The sequence below is a fragment of the Callorhinus ursinus genome, unplaced genomic scaffold (genome assembly GCF_003265705.2).
Source record: "Callorhinus ursinus isolate GAN/ISIS: 27379988/994484 unplaced genomic scaffold, GSC_fseal_2.0 scaffold16, whole genome shotgun sequence".
NCBI lineage: Eukaryota > Metazoa > Chordata > Mammalia > Carnivora > Otariidae > Callorhinus > Callorhinus ursinus.
The window spans coordinates 28,585,753-28,602,991 of record NW_027397078.1 but is presented as its reverse complement, the minus strand read 5'-3'; the positions used below and the strand labels follow the sequence as shown (position 1 = coordinate 28,602,991).

At 43.0% G+C, this 17,239-nt stretch overlaps 1 protein-coding gene across 4 annotated transcripts in view; it reads right to left on the bottom strand.

The window, feature by feature from the left end:
- The window catches only part of MAP3K15 (mitogen-activated protein kinase kinase kinase 15), a 118,439-nt gene that overhangs the window by 30,574 nt on the left and 70,626 nt on the right, over positions 1–17,239 (bottom strand). For 3 of the 4 annotated variants that reach the window (XR_012381051.1, XM_073902014.1, XM_073902015.1), the window contains 6 exons: positions 17,041–17,191; positions 15,283–15,390; positions 8,054–8,103; positions 7,088–7,138; positions 6,041–6,136; positions 6–93 (listed from right to left, as the gene is read on the bottom strand). Coding sequence is in view for 3 of the 4 variants with exons in the window: in XM_073902014.1 (XP_073758115.1) it covers positions 6–93; positions 6,041–6,136; positions 7,088–7,138; positions 8,054–8,103; positions 15,283–15,390; positions 17,041–17,191 (544 nt within the window). In the remaining variant the exon portion in view is untranslated. The remainder of the gene's footprint in view (positions 1–5; positions 94–6,040; positions 6,137–7,087; positions 7,139–8,053; positions 8,104–15,282; positions 15,391–17,040; positions 17,192–17,239) is intronic. The other variant, XM_025857355.2, reaches the window with a different exon arrangement.

Sequence of the window (17,239 nt, the reverse complement as noted above, 5' to 3'; positions counted from 1 at the left end):
CTCACCTCTAAGGTGTCCCCATCGGTGTCCCCCTCCAGCTCCACTGTACTGCCCACTGAGTTGCTTATCATCTCTTTAACCAAAGAGCAAAACCTAGAATAGCAAATGTCACAAAGATGCTAATTATCATCACTCATGTTCCCTGCATTTAACTTAGCATTATATTAAACCGTGATTAAATACACCCCGAGTTTTTACAAGTTCATGGAACAATCAATCTACTCCTTGATTTGACATAGCACTTTAATGGTTACCTTATCTAGTTCAAATATTCATGTGATACTTGAATCTCCTCTATACAGTAGCCCCATCGACTGGTTGGTCAGCTGAGGCTTGAACATCTCCAGTGACAGAGAACTCATTACCTCACAAGGTTGCTCATTCTGTGGACAACTTGATGAGAAATGCTTTATTATATCGAACTAAGACTTCATTCACGTGGGTTCCATCCATGGACTGCTTAGAATTAATCCCTCTTCTATGGAATAGCCCGTTAGAAAATAATTTTTTTTTAAAGATGAGAGAGAGAGAGAGAGAGAGAGAGAGAGAGAGAGAGAGAGAGAGAAGAAGAAGCAGGCTCCCAAGGAGCAGGGAGCCCGATGCGGGACTCGATCCCAGGACTCTGGGATCATGACCTGAGCCGAAGGCAGACGCACAACCATCTGAGCCACCCAGGCACCCAGAAATGTACATAATTTTATTAAACCCTATAAATCTTTCTTCCTTGTTCCTTCAGTGTTTCCTCCAGGACTTGTTTTTAAGTCACTCCACTAAAAGGTCATTGTTGAAAGGTGTTGCCTTATTATTCTTCAAGTCTGGCCCTACGACCGGTGTTTAGAGGTGATCTCATCGGTGCTAAGGAGAGTGGGACACCCATCTCTCAAGCTGTAGACACTCTCGTGCTTAGTGCAAAATAAGGTCTTGTGGAAGGAGGAGGTGGGGAGGAAATGAAGAAGGTGGCCTCGTCATTCCGTTGACACAGATCAAGCTTACTATCAACTGTTACCCACAGGTCTTTCTCACAGATGCTGCTGGGCTACATCAGCCACTTCTTAGATTCGTGAGGTTGTTTTACATACAAGCGATTTGATTCACAACATTTTTTTAAAGATTTTATTTATTTATTTGACAGAGAGAGAGAGAGAGAGCGTGAGAGGGAACACAAGCAGGGGAAGTGGGAGAGGGAGAAGCAGGCTTCCTGCCAAGCAGGGAGCCCGACATGGGGCTCGATCCCAGGACCCTGGGATCATGACCTGAGCCAAAGGCAGTCGCTTAACCAACTGAGCCACCCAGGTGCCCCATGACTCGCAAAATCTTTAGTCAGTATTTTCCTGCAAGATGGCAGGGAAGAATACTGTACACTTGAAGATAATTCCCACAAAACGTTAAAATGTTCTTTTCTGTAACTAATCCATTCTACCTTTGCTTCTTTTCACGTTTGAAAGCTGTGAAACACAACAGTCAGGATTCTTAAGAGACGTGTGGTATGAACTTACCAGAATAACTAAAATTTACGGGACATTATCACTTGTTGTTAAAAATGTGAAGTGGAATTCTCATACGCTACTGGTGGAAGTGGAAAGTGATGCGGCCACTTTGGAAAACTACTGGTGGAGTTAAGCAAAGGGAAACGGAGAGCTGCCCCCAATTGCAGTAACCCCACATTCTAGGTATATACACAACAGAAATCAATGTGCATGCTCACCAAAAGGCATGTACAAGAATGTTCACAGTTTTATTCCAAATAGCCCCAAACTGGAAACAACCCAAATGTTCACCAACAGAGCAGATACACTGCTATACTTCCACATAATGAAACACGACACAGCAATATAAAGGATGAGCTGATACATACATCATGGCTAAATCTAATGGATATTATTTTAAGAAACGTGAGTGAGAAAACAAAGAGTGCATACTTCAGGATTCTACTTATTTGAAGGTCAAGAACAGGTAAAGTTGACCACTGGTGATGGAAATCGAAATAGTTAGCACTGCAGGGGGTGAATGACTGGAAAGGGGCATGAGGCACCTGCTGGGGTGGGGGTAAACCTAACTGCACTTTACACACTTCACTGGTATGTATGTTACACCTCAGAAAATTATTTAGGCGTATGGCAAAAAGAAAGGCATTGAGGACTGAGGGAGGGTCAGAAAGGTCAAATTTGTAGTGAAGGGATATTCTGCCTCATCTTTGGCAGCAGTTTTTCTAAGTTGAAGACTGTGATCCAACGGTCCCCTAGTCTGATATCCTGTCCGATTTCCAAATATGATGTCATAATGAGTGCCTGAGACGTACTGAATTAGAACGTTCTCGAACCACATGATACAAACACTAGTAGTAGTACTAGTACTTTAGTAGTACTAGTACTTTACTTTAAAGTACTAGTACTTTACTACTAGTACTAGTAGTAAAGAGCACTTCCTCAACCTGATAAAGGCCATCTATGAAAACCTGCTGGCAACATCATGCTTCCTGATAAAAGACGGACTGGATGCTTTCCCCCTAAGATCAGCAACAAGACACAACGTCCTGCTCTCGCCACTTCTATTCACCACGGTACAGGAGGGCCTGGTCAGACAGTTAGGTAAGAAAAAGAAAGACAGACATCTACACTGGAAAGGAAGCACTTTAATGATCTCTGTCGGCAGCAGACATAACCTTATATACAGAAAATCTTAAGGAATTCAATAAAAAGTATGAGAAGTAGGGCGCCTGACTGGCTCAGTTGGTAGTGTGACTCTTGATCTCAGGGTCATGAGTTTGAGCCCCACACTGGGCAGAGAATTTACTTAAAAAACATAATCTTAAAATACTAGTAAAAAGTATTAGAACTAGTAAATGAATTCAGCAAGATTGCAGGATACTAAATATATAAAAATCAAGCATATTTCTATATACTAGCCATGAACACTCTGAAAATGAAATTAAGAAAACTCTATAAGAGCATAAAAAAATACCTAGGTCTATGTTTGAAACAAAAGACGTATGAAACTTGTACTCTGAAACTGCAAAAAACCGTTGTAAGAAATTAAAGAAGACCTAAACAAATGGACAGCTATGCCGTGCTCTGGGATGGAAGGTTTACTATGGTTAGAACGACACTACTGCTCCAATTGGTCTACATCTCCACGGCAATCCCTGTCAAAATCATAGCTGCCTTTTTTGGAGAAACTGACAGATTCTAAAATTCACATGGAAATGCTAGGAAACACACTAACCAAAGCAACTATTAAAAGCAAGGACAACGTTGGGAGGACTCACATTTCCTGATTTCCTTACTATGAAGCTACAGTAAGAAAGAAAAATGTGGTACTGGTGTAAGGACAGACATACAGAGCAAGGGAACAGAAGTATAATTCTGGAAATAGACTCTTACATTTATGGTCAACCGATTTTCTAAGAGTGCCAAGACCATTTAGCAGGAGAAAGAAGAGTCTTTTCAACAAATGGGCTGCATCGACCACATATCCACATGCAAAAGGATGAAGCTGGACCCCTACTTCACACCATATACAAAAATGACCTCAAAATCGTCCAGAGAGGGGGGGTCCGGGTGGCTCAGTCATTAAGCGTCTGCCTTTGGCTCAGGTCATGATCCCAAGGTCCTGGGATCGAGCCCTACATCGGGCTCCCTGCTCTTCGGGAAGCCTGCTTCTCCCTCTCCCGCTCCCCCTGCTTGTGTTCCCTCTCTCGCTGTCTCTCTCTCTCTGTCAAATAAATAAATTAAAAAAAAAATCAACCAGAGACCTAAATCTAAGAGCTAAAACTCTTAACAAGAAAACAAACACCATACAGAACCTTGGGTCAGGCAACACCTTCTTAGGTGACCCCCAAAACACAAATGACCAAAGAAAAAACAAACCGAACTGCATCAAAATATAAAGCTTATGTACCGCGGAGGGCCCCATCGACAGTGACAAACGACCCACAGAATGGGGGCGGGGGAAGTTGTGTGCAAACCACACATCTGATCAAGGGCTTGTATCCAGAATATATTAAGGCTTCTCAAAACCATTAACAGAAATACAAATAACCCAATTATAAATGGGCAGTTTGGAGAAGACTGGCAAACACCACCTTCACCAGCTGAGCCAAGTTAATTTCACCAGGCACGAGACAAAGATGCCATACGGATCCTGACGTGGTGCGTGAGAAGGACAGGTATCACTTCTGGGCTGTTCCTTCCCGAAATGCATGGCGCTAATGTAATCAGGAGGAAACAGCAAACCAACCCCAACTGACAGCCTACACAACTTTAATTGCCTGTGCTCTTTGAAAGCATTGAGTCAAGACAGACAAAGCAGCACTGATGAAGATAAACGGGGACCACACACATATGACCATTAAATGTAACACATGATCCTGGCCTGGATGGTGGGGCAGAGAAAAAAATCTTGTGTTTTGCTGTAAAGGACATTAGTTGGACAGTAAGTCAAATGTGGATAAGGTCTGTAGATTACAGAGCCTTATCAGTCTTAATTTCCTGGTTAGATAACTGTGCTGTGATTATGTAAGTGAATGTTGTTTTTAGGAAATATGCACTCAAGTAGTGAGAGGTAATGAAGCATTATGTCTACAACTCACTCCTCAGGAGTCCAGAACAAAAATAATCATATGCATATGGAGTGAAGGTAAGTCAAGTGTGGTAAAGGGTTAACACTGGGGAATTCTGGGTGAAACACGCATGGAAATTCTTTGTACTGTTTTTCTCCAATTTTTTATTAATTAAAAACTTTTTTTTTTTAAAGTTTAAGTAGGCTCCACACCTGTTGTGGGGCTTAAACTCACAACCCTGAGATCAAGAGTTGCATGCTCTACTGACTGAGCCGGCCAGGTGCCCCTCTGAAACTTTCTTGTAGCTCTGAATATTTTCCAAAATAAGAGGTTAAAAAAATTCTTTTAATTGGGTGAAGGATTTGAGCAGATAGTTCTCCAAAGAAGATATATAAATGGCCAGTAAGCTCATGAGAAGATGCTCAGTATCATCAGTCATTAGGGAAATGCAGATCAAAACCACAGTCAGATCCTACCTAACGCCCACTAGGACGGCTGGAGGCACAAGGACACACAGTAACGCGTGCAGCAAGGACAGGGAGAAGTCAACCTTCATATGCTGCTGCAGACAATGTAAAACTGGACCACAGTCTGGCAGTTCCTCAAAGGTTAAACACAGAGTTACCTAAGACCCAGTAATTTAGCTCCAAGAGAAATGTAAACATAGGGCCACGCAAAAACTGGCACGTGAACGTTCTAGTAACATTATTCGTAATAGCCAACAAGTGGAACCAACCCAGATGCCTCTCAACCGAATAGATAAATCAAATCTGTCTGTACAACGGAAGGGTGACGAGCCACAACAGGAACAAGGTCCTGATACAGCTACGGCACAGGTGAACCTTGAGAGCATTATAACAACTAAACAATGTCAGACACAAAAGACTAAATATGGTATGATTCCATTTATATGAAACGTCAAGAATAGGCAAATCCAGAGAGACAGAGAGTAGATTAGATTTTGCGCAAGGCTGGGGTGGGGGGATTAGGTTGAGGGAAAATGGGGAGTAACTGGAAATGGACACTGGGCTTCTTCTGGGAGTCATGAAAATATTCTAAAGTTAGACTGTGGTGATGGTTGCAAAACCGTGAATATACTAAAAAAGACTGAATCGTACACTCTCAATGGGTGGACTGCATGGTATGTGAATTATACCTCAGTGAAGCTGTAAAAGTAACTTTCTATAAGTTAAAATTTCAGGAAAGGCAGCATATCAAATAAATATTCTTCCCAACAAAGACCCTTTAAAATTGATTTGCCATGGGAGCGCCTGGGTGGCTCAGTCGTTAAGCGTCTGCTTTGGGTCCTGGGATCGAGCCCCGCATCGGGCTCCCTGCTCGGCAGGAAGCCTGCTTCTCCCTCTCCCACTCCCCCTGCTTGTGTTCCCTCTCTCTCTCTGTCAAAATAAATAAATAAAATCTTTAAAGAAAAATTGATTTGCCATAATTACATCACAACCCCCTGAATCAGCTGTAACTCACCTATTACACTGGTCTTCAGTAGAAAAGTAGATTTGAAAGTCATCGGAATTATCGTGGACATAAAGAAAACAACACCGCTCATCAAACTTGGATATGCTGTAAAATTGGAAAAACATAAGGCAGCTTACATATAAGTTATGATGTCACTTATACATTTTTGAGAAAAATCTAGTCATAGATTTTCTCCCATTTTTACAAATTTGAAAGATTCATTAATGTTTTAATCACTACTCCCCAAATTTGACTTCTATTTCTCTACAAAATTTAAATAGCAGGGACATTTATCTTGCGTATGTTTGAGTTTGTATTCATCAAACGACTTTCATTTGTATGGAGAACTTACCATAGGTACAGCACTAAGCAAAGCCTAGAGCAGCAAGAAAGGGCAATCAATATGGTCTCTGTCCTCAAGAATTTATAATTTCACACACAAGACAGGAAGCTTATTTGTGAAATAATGTATTATGGTATCTAAGGAATTTCAAGACTTGAAAAATATCAGGACACATTATTTGGGGCCACACAAGGGAGGCAGAAATACACATGGCATCTTAGCTCAAGAAAGGCCATTACAGGTTATCTGGTCCTTTTCCCTCTAAGGTCAGGATCTGACTCTATAGCACCTCAGTCAATATTCCGCTTTCCTGGACATACCTGGAGACAGAAAATCACCATACTCCATTTGCTGATGGATTTTACTGCTCGAAAGTTATTTACCTACACTGGGCCAAGCCTACACGATGGCCCTCCTTTTGCCAAGTGGCACCACGGAAAAGCCTAAATTCCCTTCAAACAAATGATGCCACTTTATCTTCCCCTAAGTCATCTCTCCCTGAGATCCATAGTTTCTTTAGCCATTCTTCATGTGTCAGGGATTACATGACAAATACTTAGTTGAAAGAGCAACAGGGTGATTTAAAAATAATGAAAACTAGGTTATACATAAGTTTTGGAAACAAATTTGTAAAGAAACTATCACGGTTATTTGGGTAGCACTTTGTTCAACATGTGCTCTTTATAGCACATTGGTTCCAGGGTCTGATTCACCCCAGGTCCTTTGCACGTCCCTGTTGATGGTTGAACGGCAGCAAGAGGTAGCTGTATGAGAAGGCACAAACAAAAGGTTCTTGACTACATATTCTCATACCACTTAGTTTCTGGAGTATTCAGTTTTTGAAAATGTTCAACACTGAATTATAGTTTTGCATCAGTATTACTCAAATACACTACTATTCTTAAATTATTTCCCTCCCTTTAAAGTGAGAAAAATATTATTCTAATTTAAACAGTGCTGTGTCTAGAACAGGATCATACCATGTCTGAAGGTAAAAGGGGATTCAACAGTGGCCTGTGGTCTTACAATCAGATAAAGAACATACAGTTCTAATCCAAGCCCTTCATTTAATGGAAACTATGAACCGAGTCCTGGGGAGGCTAAGTGATTCTGTCAAGGTTAAACAGTGAAAGCGGGATTACAATTCACATCTGCTTCAGAGCTGCTCCTACCGTTGGATGTGCTGGCAGGGTGAGGCTCAAAGTGTAGCCACAAGGGTCGCCAAATGGTGGTCACCCCTGATCCAAAGAGCAAGCACCACAGCTCTCCTTGGACTACACCACCTGCTCCCCAAATGAGAACAATGCCCTTGGCTCCATTACTGTACTCAGGAGACCCCAACTGAGTGTCATTACCAAGTAATTCCTTCAGTTACTGGGATTCTGGGGTTCCCTGAGCACTTGAACATCCATGGTTCAAAGAAGAAACGCCTTCTCTTTCTACCGATCTAACTTCATTTTTTAAAAAAAGTTTGAGACGAGAAAGTTTAGTCTATTGGATACCAAAAAAAGCTTCTCTGTTACAACAAGCCAAGAAGCCCTTATTAGCAGCACATGAACAAGCTCAGGATTCTGATAAAAATGAGAATATCACATCTTATAAATAAGTGGAAACATTAAACTAAAACGCTGTCATTATTTGTATTAAAACAATAATTCCATTTTCCCTTATGTTCTTACCTTATTCCCCTAATGGAAGAAGCTGTAAAATTCCATTCATGAATTTGTTTCTGGAGGTTTTAAAAACAGAAGTCAGTAGAGCTTGATTTTTTCCATGCAAAAAAATAACTTTTGGTTTCATTCTCTGGTCAATCACTTCTGCTATTTTACTTTCAAGAGAGATTTAGGAGTTAGAGCAATATATTTTATATAACTTGGAAGACCAGAAACATTTTCTCATGTATTACAAAAATTCATTTGTATCTCTACTCCAGTTTAGAGCAAATGATCTAAAGTTGAAACAGAAAAAGCAGAGAATAAGCACACACTGAATGGACTTTCATCTTCTGTCAACATATCAGGAAAACTCTAAAATGAGTTTGAGAACAGCCCACCTAAATTGAATGACCTGTGAAAATATTTGCAGAAGGAAAAATGTGGCAGCCACCAATCAGTGTTCTCCAATCTTTCTTTTTTCCCCTGGGCACACAGCCAAGAATACATTTCCCAGCCTCCCCTGCAGCTAGGTGGGGCCACGTGATGGAATTTTTTTTTTCATGTGATGGAATTTTGACCAATGGGATTTGAGGAGGAAAGATGTGCACCATCTGTGGGCGTGGTTCATAATAACCTCCCCAGCCATCCTTTATTCCACTACAAGAGGGAATGTGGACCCTACTGCAAGTTTATGACACAAGGCATAAACTTTTATCACGTTAAGACATTGATATTTGGGTGCTATTTGTTTTAGCAGATAGCTTGCCATAACTAACACAAAGACTAACCTGGATTTCATTTTGTACAATGTGCATTTTTAAAAATAACTCTGGGGGCACCTGGATGGCTCAGACAGTTAAGCGTCTGCCTTCAGCTCAGGTCATGATCCCAGAGTCCTGGGATCGAGCCCCACATCAGGATCCCTGCTGAGCAGGGAGCCTGCTTCTCCCTTTCCCTCTGCATGCCCCTCCCCCTGCCTGTACTCTCTCTCTCTCTCTCCCTGTCAAATAAATAAAATCTTAAAAAAAAAAAATAACTGTTCCCTCCCTCCACCACCACTGCCCGCACTTAATAAACACTGCACAAAGCTAAGCCTCAGAACAAAGATCTGAAATCTGTTCCAGAAGAGCCATAGGCTACAATACCAATACATCGTAACAGAAAATCATTTAAAATAAGAAAGCACACGTGGTTGGCCTGAAAAATGGCATAAATGACCAGTTAAGCCCCCCAGAGAAGTGTGAGAGCCAGAAGACTGAGCATATGGCTTAGGAGAATAGCCACGAGCAGCTGGGTGACAAGTTTCCTGCCATCCTGGAGAAACGACAACATGAACACCTGGGAGGATGGCCCTCAATGGGAAAAAATCCATTCATCCGTGTCAATTAAGCACCTACTATGTGCCAGGCAAGGTACCAGCACTGAGGATGTAGCAGAGAACAAAGCCTGTGCCCTCATGGAGCTTACATGCGAGAAGAGAGGAGCAACAAATTAAGTGGTAATTTAACATCATGACAGAGGACAAAAAGCAATACAAAGCCGGAGAGCTGGGAAGGGCGTTAAGGTGGAGCGGCCATCATGGCATTTAGGCTGGATGCCCCGGGAAGGGGTCTCTGATGACTTCTCAGCAGAAGGTTAAAGCAAGTGAATGAGTGAGCTGTCCAGACATGTGGGAGGGACAACAGCCCCAGGCAGACGGGAAAAATCCTGTCCCCAGGGCACGTCTGGGAACTGGCAAAGGGGAGTGGGAAAGAGGTTGGAGAGCTCATGAGGAAGGTCATGCAGGCCCTTGGAGACCATCATCATCTCCTCTTCTACTCTGGAGAAGAGGAGAACCCTTGAGGGCCCTGAAAGATGAAAGTATACACCAAAGTGAAAGCCACCACCTTGGACCAAACCATGTAGAAAGACTGAGCATATCTTAGAGGACTTGTGTTCAAAGTCACTGGAAGGCGGCAGTCATGGAGAGCAGGAACCTGCTTTTGGATTCAGGTACAGAAATATGAACCAGGGCAAGTTCGAGAGCACCTTGACCAACCCACCTACAGGCAAGAAGCTTGCATGTATATAAAAAGGCCAACCACAGGAGTTTTCAAAGTATTCTCAGATGGAAGGTTTACTGTAGGGTAGCTTTAGGGAACTTCTTGAGTTGGGAGGAAGATATGCGGGCTAAAAGGTAAACAACATGGACTCCCCTCTTTGCCTTTATATCATAGTCAATGGGCATTTGGGGGGTACCTACTTTGTAGATACTATGGATATAAAAAGCTACAAGTCCTACTCGGGCTTGCAGAGCACTTGGGGAGACATTCTCAAAAAGTGATCCGAGAGCAATGAGAAATACTGCGCATACTTTACAGGGAAGAAGGTAGCCTACTTTCAGTGAAAGGGGTGGGAGGGTGGTTAGAGACGCCTCTGCAGAAGTTAGGGCTCAGATGACTAGAAGAAGAACTGCAGGGAGTGAGGAGGACAGAAGAGCACACAGGAGCCCCTGCAGGGCCAGCTCAGGGGACAAGGAGAAGGCAGGATTATACAGGGCCTTGACACTCGGTAAGAGTCAGTTTTAATCTGGAAAGCCACGGGATTCAGTCATGGTTTGGGGGAGTATCAAGAGGGCCAGTACAGGTGTTTTAAAATTATTATTAAACTTCTGACTTGAAGTATACCGTATGTTCAGAAAAGGGCACAGTGATCATCGCAGTAAATGTCTACAAAATGAAGACACGTTGTAACCAGCATCTAAATCAAGAGACAGAACATGAACAGCAGCCCAGAAGCTTCCCTCATAACCGCCCCCACCATGCCCAATCATCCAAGGGTGGAAACAGCAACTGCTATTCTGACTTCACCACCACCGAGAGTTTTGCCTGTTCTGCAAGAATATGTAAATGAAATCGTGAAGTCCACACACTCTTGTATCTGCCAAGTGGGGTTTTTCGTGAAACATCTGGTGGTGGAAGTCAGGGCTGGCCTTATGGCTTCTGATCTGGTGTCCTGGTGGGTCAACTGACCCAGATTCCTCCATCGTCAACTCGATGGCTGCTCTCCTCCCGTGTCAGGCAGTGACCTTACCCTTTCTGAGGGGGGCTATTTCACCACATCTAAATCATGAGGAGCAAATGGACTCAAGACTCTAGCTGTTCACGTCAGGGTCAGAAGCCCCCAGTAGGAGTGCACAAGAAGCAGAGCCAGGGTGGGCTGCGGAGAAATGGGCCAGGAAGCCAGAGGTGGGGCCACACCTCCAGGGTCCCCGGGGCGCCGACTTAGCATCTGCCCTCCAGGTCCCGGAGTGCACGCCTCTGGGGAGGAGTCCTGGGCGTCTGTGACAATTCTGTAGACTTTTTATGTGCTTGTCCCATTGCTAACATAAGCATAAAAGGCAACAACGACTGAGCTTTCCCAAACAAGCAGCCCCACCTGTGCGGTTGGCGTCAGCAGCTACTCTATGCCTGTTGGCAACTCTGGGGCACAGGAGTTGCTGAGGGAGCAAGGCTGTGTTTGACCCTGCTCTGTGCAGTCTACTTGCACTGTTGTGCCGGGGGCCATGGTGCCAGCTTAGGAAGGCCAACCGTGCCCATCTCCTCCTAACCCCACATCTGAACATGCGCTGGAGGTTGCCTGAAACTGGCCATGGTGGGAGCAGTTATACTGCAGAAAGCAGCAAACGCTACAAGTCCACGCTCTGCTCCCATGTCCCCGTGCCTCGAGTTAAGCATTGACCAGCAGAAGTTTCTGAATCCTTGCCTAACAAACCAAAACTTCATCTCCTCCTACAGCAGTGCTGCATGTAAGTGAACACACGCATGCGTGTGATCTGCACCCCCCCCCCCGCCGCCTCAGCCCACCAGGAAAAAATGCAACACTGTGTAGAGAAATGTCATCTCACTCCAGGCAAATCTGCTTGCTTTCGCGATCTGCAGAATTTCAAAAATGTAAATGAAGGCAAAAGCAAAAGCTTCCTCTCACAGCAAAAAAGGCAATTTATATTTCCCTCAGACGTTTGTTCTGACAACTATGAGCACTTGTGCAAAACATTTCATCAGTCAAGCAAAACTAGCATTTGCTGCTTATATCGTTCTTTTCCATTTCTTATTACAGACTATATACAAAGTAAAACATTTACAACTAGGGAGATAGTGTACGTACCCATGGGAATGTCTATTAAGGGCCAGCAACAATTACAGGGGTCAATAAGATGGGAAACGTTTTAGAATTCCATGAGACCAAAACCATTTGGTTCTAAAAGTCTCAAGAGTCACTTGAGTAGGGTTAGTTTCTTTCTCCAAGTACTTGTCAAAACATGAGGTGTTGTGTATCTACATCGATGGAATAGTGAGGTTACAGATCAGAATTTTGAAAATCCTCTTGCATCACAGTGGCATCAATGACACAAAGAAAATCAGCAAGGCTTGCCTCTAGAGTACAAGAATTGCAACATCGAAAGCATGGGACCTGGGGGGGGGCACAAAGGGGAGTGTCTGCTGATGTTCTCTCCCTTGACCATGCTGGTTACTTAGGTATGTTCCCTTGACAAACATCCATCGAATTGTACATTTATGACTGATGGGCTTTTCAGTGTGTAGGTCATACTTCCATAAAAGGTTAAAAGCTCAAGAGGCAAATTTAATAGAAAACCTATGCATTCTTCAAAGGAGATATATCTGTTTGAACACCATGTGTATTTTATTGTGGATTTTTTTCTTTTGCACTCAAATATTTAAATTAATACACAAGTGCAGCAAAACAAAACGATAACAAAAAAAAATGAAAAGCACACGTTAGGGCAACTCATCTTCACTAATGGCTGCCGACTCTGATAAGTAAGAAGGTCGCTTCTCTGTTAAATATTAGACAAAGTTACTGCCTTACACTTGTGCTGTGGACTGAATGTTTGTGTCTCTGCAAACCAGTTGTTGGAGGTGGGGCCTTGGGGAGGCGATTAGGTAATGAGGCTGGAGCCCCCGGATTAGTGCCCTTATTAAAAGGGACACAAGGGAAACATCTCTCCACCATCTGAGGACACGAGGAAGACAGCCTTCTGTGAGCTGGGAAGAGGGCCCTCACTAGAACCTGACCATGCTGGCAGCCGGCCCTTGGACTCCCAGCCTCCAGAACTGGGAGAAAGAAAGGTCTGTTGTTTAAGCCCCCAGTCTATGGTATTCTGTTACAGCAGCTCAAGTGGAGGAAGACAACTTGAGATTTCGTGTTTTTTTTTTTTTTATATATATATACCTCTATTGAGATATAATAGACAAAGACCTGCATAAATTTCACGTGCATAATTTGAGGAGTTTGGACATATTCAGACACTTATGGAACCATTACCGCAATCAAGGTAATGGCCATAACCAACACCTCCCAAAGTGTCCTTTGGTTTTTGTTTTGTGTGTGGGGGGGGTAAGCACACATGAGATTAACTCTCAACAGATTACGAAACACACAATGCCATACCGTTAACTATGGGTGCCACGGTGTAGAGCATACATCTGCGACTTGTTTATCCAGCAGAAGTCACACTCCGTAACCGTTGGACAATGGCGGGGGGGAGTTGCTGTGTCATGACTATTTCTGATAAGGAATTTCTTGCATGATTTTGGGCCTCTGCTTATTCTCTAATGTTATGTTTCATTCTTTGAAGATACTGTTTATTTTTACCTGATTAAGACATAATTGCTCACACTGTTATTTCCAGGAAAAAAAAAATCCTTCTTCACCAGGGTAATGGCAGAAGTCTCCCCACACTCCATGAAAACATATACAAAGCAAACAGACCTACCTAGTGAATGCACTTGTCAAAGGCACTAGATCTTTTATTACTAAAAATATTTTATTAAAGAAGCTGAAGAAGTACTTTAGACACACAGAGACCAAAAAAATAGTTACTACCACACCAGGCACAGCCCAGTGTTTCTGTGATCTCTTTAGTGGGCAACTAAAATGTTCCCTCTCCTGTATTATTGGTGTGAACATAAACTGAAGTGGTGCAAACGTGACAGGAGCTATCACATTTTATTTATTTCATCTTTAGTAGCTATCAGATTTTTTTTCTTTTTTAAAGATTTCTTTATCTTAGTGCGCATCCAAGCGCACACACGCATGAGTAGGGGGAGGGGCAGGGGGAGAGGAAGAGAGAGAATCCCAAGCAGACTCCCTACTGAGTGTGGACCCCGATCCCACGACCCCCGAGATCACGACCTGAGCCGAAACCAAGAGTCAGATGTTCAACTGACTGAGACACCCAGGGGCCCTGTAGCTATCAAATTTTACATGAAAGTAGTCTTAAATCCAGTAGTTCCATTTCTGGGAATCTCTATTCCTGAAACAACATAGAGGAGCATGTAGGGTGTAACCACCAGGGTGTGCACTGACGTATCTACCACTAGATAGAGTGCACAAGTGAGACCGAAATGTTCACTGCAGGCAGGTGGGAAAATAAATTATGCTTCATCCATACTTGGAGATGTACCACCATGATACAGGAATACTACATTTAAAAACATCAGGTGGGGGCTCCTGGGTGGCTCAGTCAGTTAAGTATCTGCCTTCAGCTCAGGTCATGATCCCAGGGTCCTGGGATCGAGCCCCGCATCAGGCTCTTTCCTCAGCGGGGAGCCTGCTTCTCCCACTCCCTCTGCCTGCTGCTCTGCCTACTTGTGTTCTCTATCTTAGTCAAATCAGGTGGATCACTGTGTGCTATTTGAAAAATTGTCTATGATGTATGAATCAATTAAAAAAGTTGCAAAATAATATATACTTATGATCACACTTTAATGAAAATGCTTCTCTGTCTACACACACACACACACACACAATGTATGCACTCATACACACACTTACACATACATAAGGGAGTTCAGAGAATGGTAAAGATGGATATCCACCCAAGTCACTGGGGAGGGGAATGGGGGCGAGGTTTGGGGGATTTGGTGGGACTTTCCCATTACTTCTTATCCACTTCCTCATGGTTTAACTTTTTTCAACAAGCCTGTATTCATTCACATAAATATACACATATTCGTACAGACACACAAACACACACACACACAAATACATAATATAAACCCATATAAAATGGGCCAACCAGCGTCCTCTCCCCCATCTGTGATTATACCCTCTCATACACTCCTGGACCTTAGAAGTCAGGCACAGGTGCCTGTTCTTTCAAGTACAACACAGACTCTCCTATCTGAACACTGAATTTCTGATTAAACAGCAGAGAATAAAGAGAGAGCTGTGTCTGATTTTTTTCTTACCATTTCTGTGGGTGAGACATGCCACAGAGAAACCGTCTTCTCCTCAGCTTCACTGTTTATAGAGACATACGAAGGCTGGTAGACTTTGGTTGGTTCTATCACCAGCACCTAAAAGAACAGATTTCTGTGACGTACAGGAATAAACCAGACAGGTTACTCTGCCCCATGAGCAAGTGGGAAGCGCTATACTGCACAAATACTTGAGCACCTACTGTGTGCCAACAACGCCCCAGGGCCTGTGGATACCACAGTCAGGACAGAAGTCCCCTCCCTCCAGGCGGGTCCATGCTCTGATGGGGCAGACAAGAAACACACACATAGGGATAGGGAATATGGTCCCCTATGCAGCTCTGAAGCGAGTACGACAGAATAAAGGTGTGTGTGTGTGTTTGGGGGGTCACTTTAGACAGGGTGGCCCAGAAAGGCCTGCCCAAGAAGGTGACAGAGAAGAAACAGGGAGGCTACAGTTTTTGAGAGAAATGAAGCAAACTGGATGATCAGCAGGTAGGTACTCAAGTCTACAGAAAATACAAGGGGATGAAAAGTGAGGTGACATTCCATCACTGATGTTTTATTGCTGGCGGAGAGGGAGGGGGGGAAGGGGAGAAAGGAGAGAGGGAGAGGGGAAGAGAGAATGAATGAATGAATTTCCAAAGCAAAAAAAAACAACATATTTAAGATCACTAAATCTGGGTAGACATTACACAAGTGTCTGTTCCATTATTTTTTGTACCTTTCAATAGGTTTGAAATATTTCATAATTAAAAGATTTTAAAACTTATTACCCAAGAACAAAATCATCATCATAATCATCTCAAACAACTTAATCTCCATTAGAAGTTTAATGAAATTCCTCAACATGGCACATTCACAAAACCGTGAGGTTTTGTGATGAAATATGAAATATAATGATCTGAAGTTCAGTATCTAGGGTGCTTAGATATCTTACTTATGACTCCTTATAAGATGGTCATAAAACTCAAACAAAAACGTAATAAAAATTTAATAGTCATTTTGCTTTCCAATAATGTTTTAAAAATTAATTAGTGGCGGGCGCCCGGGTGGCTCAGTTGGTTAAGCGACTGCCTTCGGCTCAGGTCATGATCCTGGAGTCCCAGGATCGAGTCCCACATCGGGCTCCCTGCTCGGCGAGGAGCCTGCTTCTCCCTCTAACCCTCCCCCCTCTCATGTACTCTCTCTCTCTCTCTTTCTCATTCTCTCAAAATAAATAAATAAATCTTTAAAAAAAATTAATTAGTGGCACTGGAGACAAACCAAAGCTCAACAGGGAACAGTGCTAAATTCCAAAATTTTACTATTACTCTTGCAGTGATTTAGAACAGGGTTCCTCCACCTTGGCACTGCTGAGGTTTAGGGCTGGGTAATTCTGTGCACTGTGGGATGGGGCTGTCCTGTGCACTGTGGGATGTTTGGCAGCACCCCTGGCCTTCACCCCACTAGCCGCCAGGAGCAACACCTTCCTCGCAGTTGTGACAACCAATAATGTCTCCAGATATTGCCAAATGTCCCCTGGGAGACAAAAATGACTCCCAGTTGAGACCACTATCTTAGAGGTCACAGTTGACTTTTTCTAGTGAGTTGATCTATCACTGGCTGAGTTTACCTAAGACAGATAGGTATCCTAACACTTTGAATTACTCTAAGGTTTTCTACCTTTCAGCGTATTCAATAATTAGATAGCACCAACCCCCAGTTTCTTTTGTTCTACCCGAAAGAAATGGATAAAGCATAACTTACTGGAAATCTGAGTCCATTAGTAACTTCATTTGTTGCCTCAAAAATTATATCTAACCAGAAGTTAAGCCGTTCTTGCCTGGGTGAATGTTCAATAATAGGTTTCTTGAAGCGCTGAATTAATAACAAGTTCTGAACTAACGATCGAAGGTACCTGGAAAAATCACCAGCATCGATAAATTAGATTTCAAGAAACGGAATT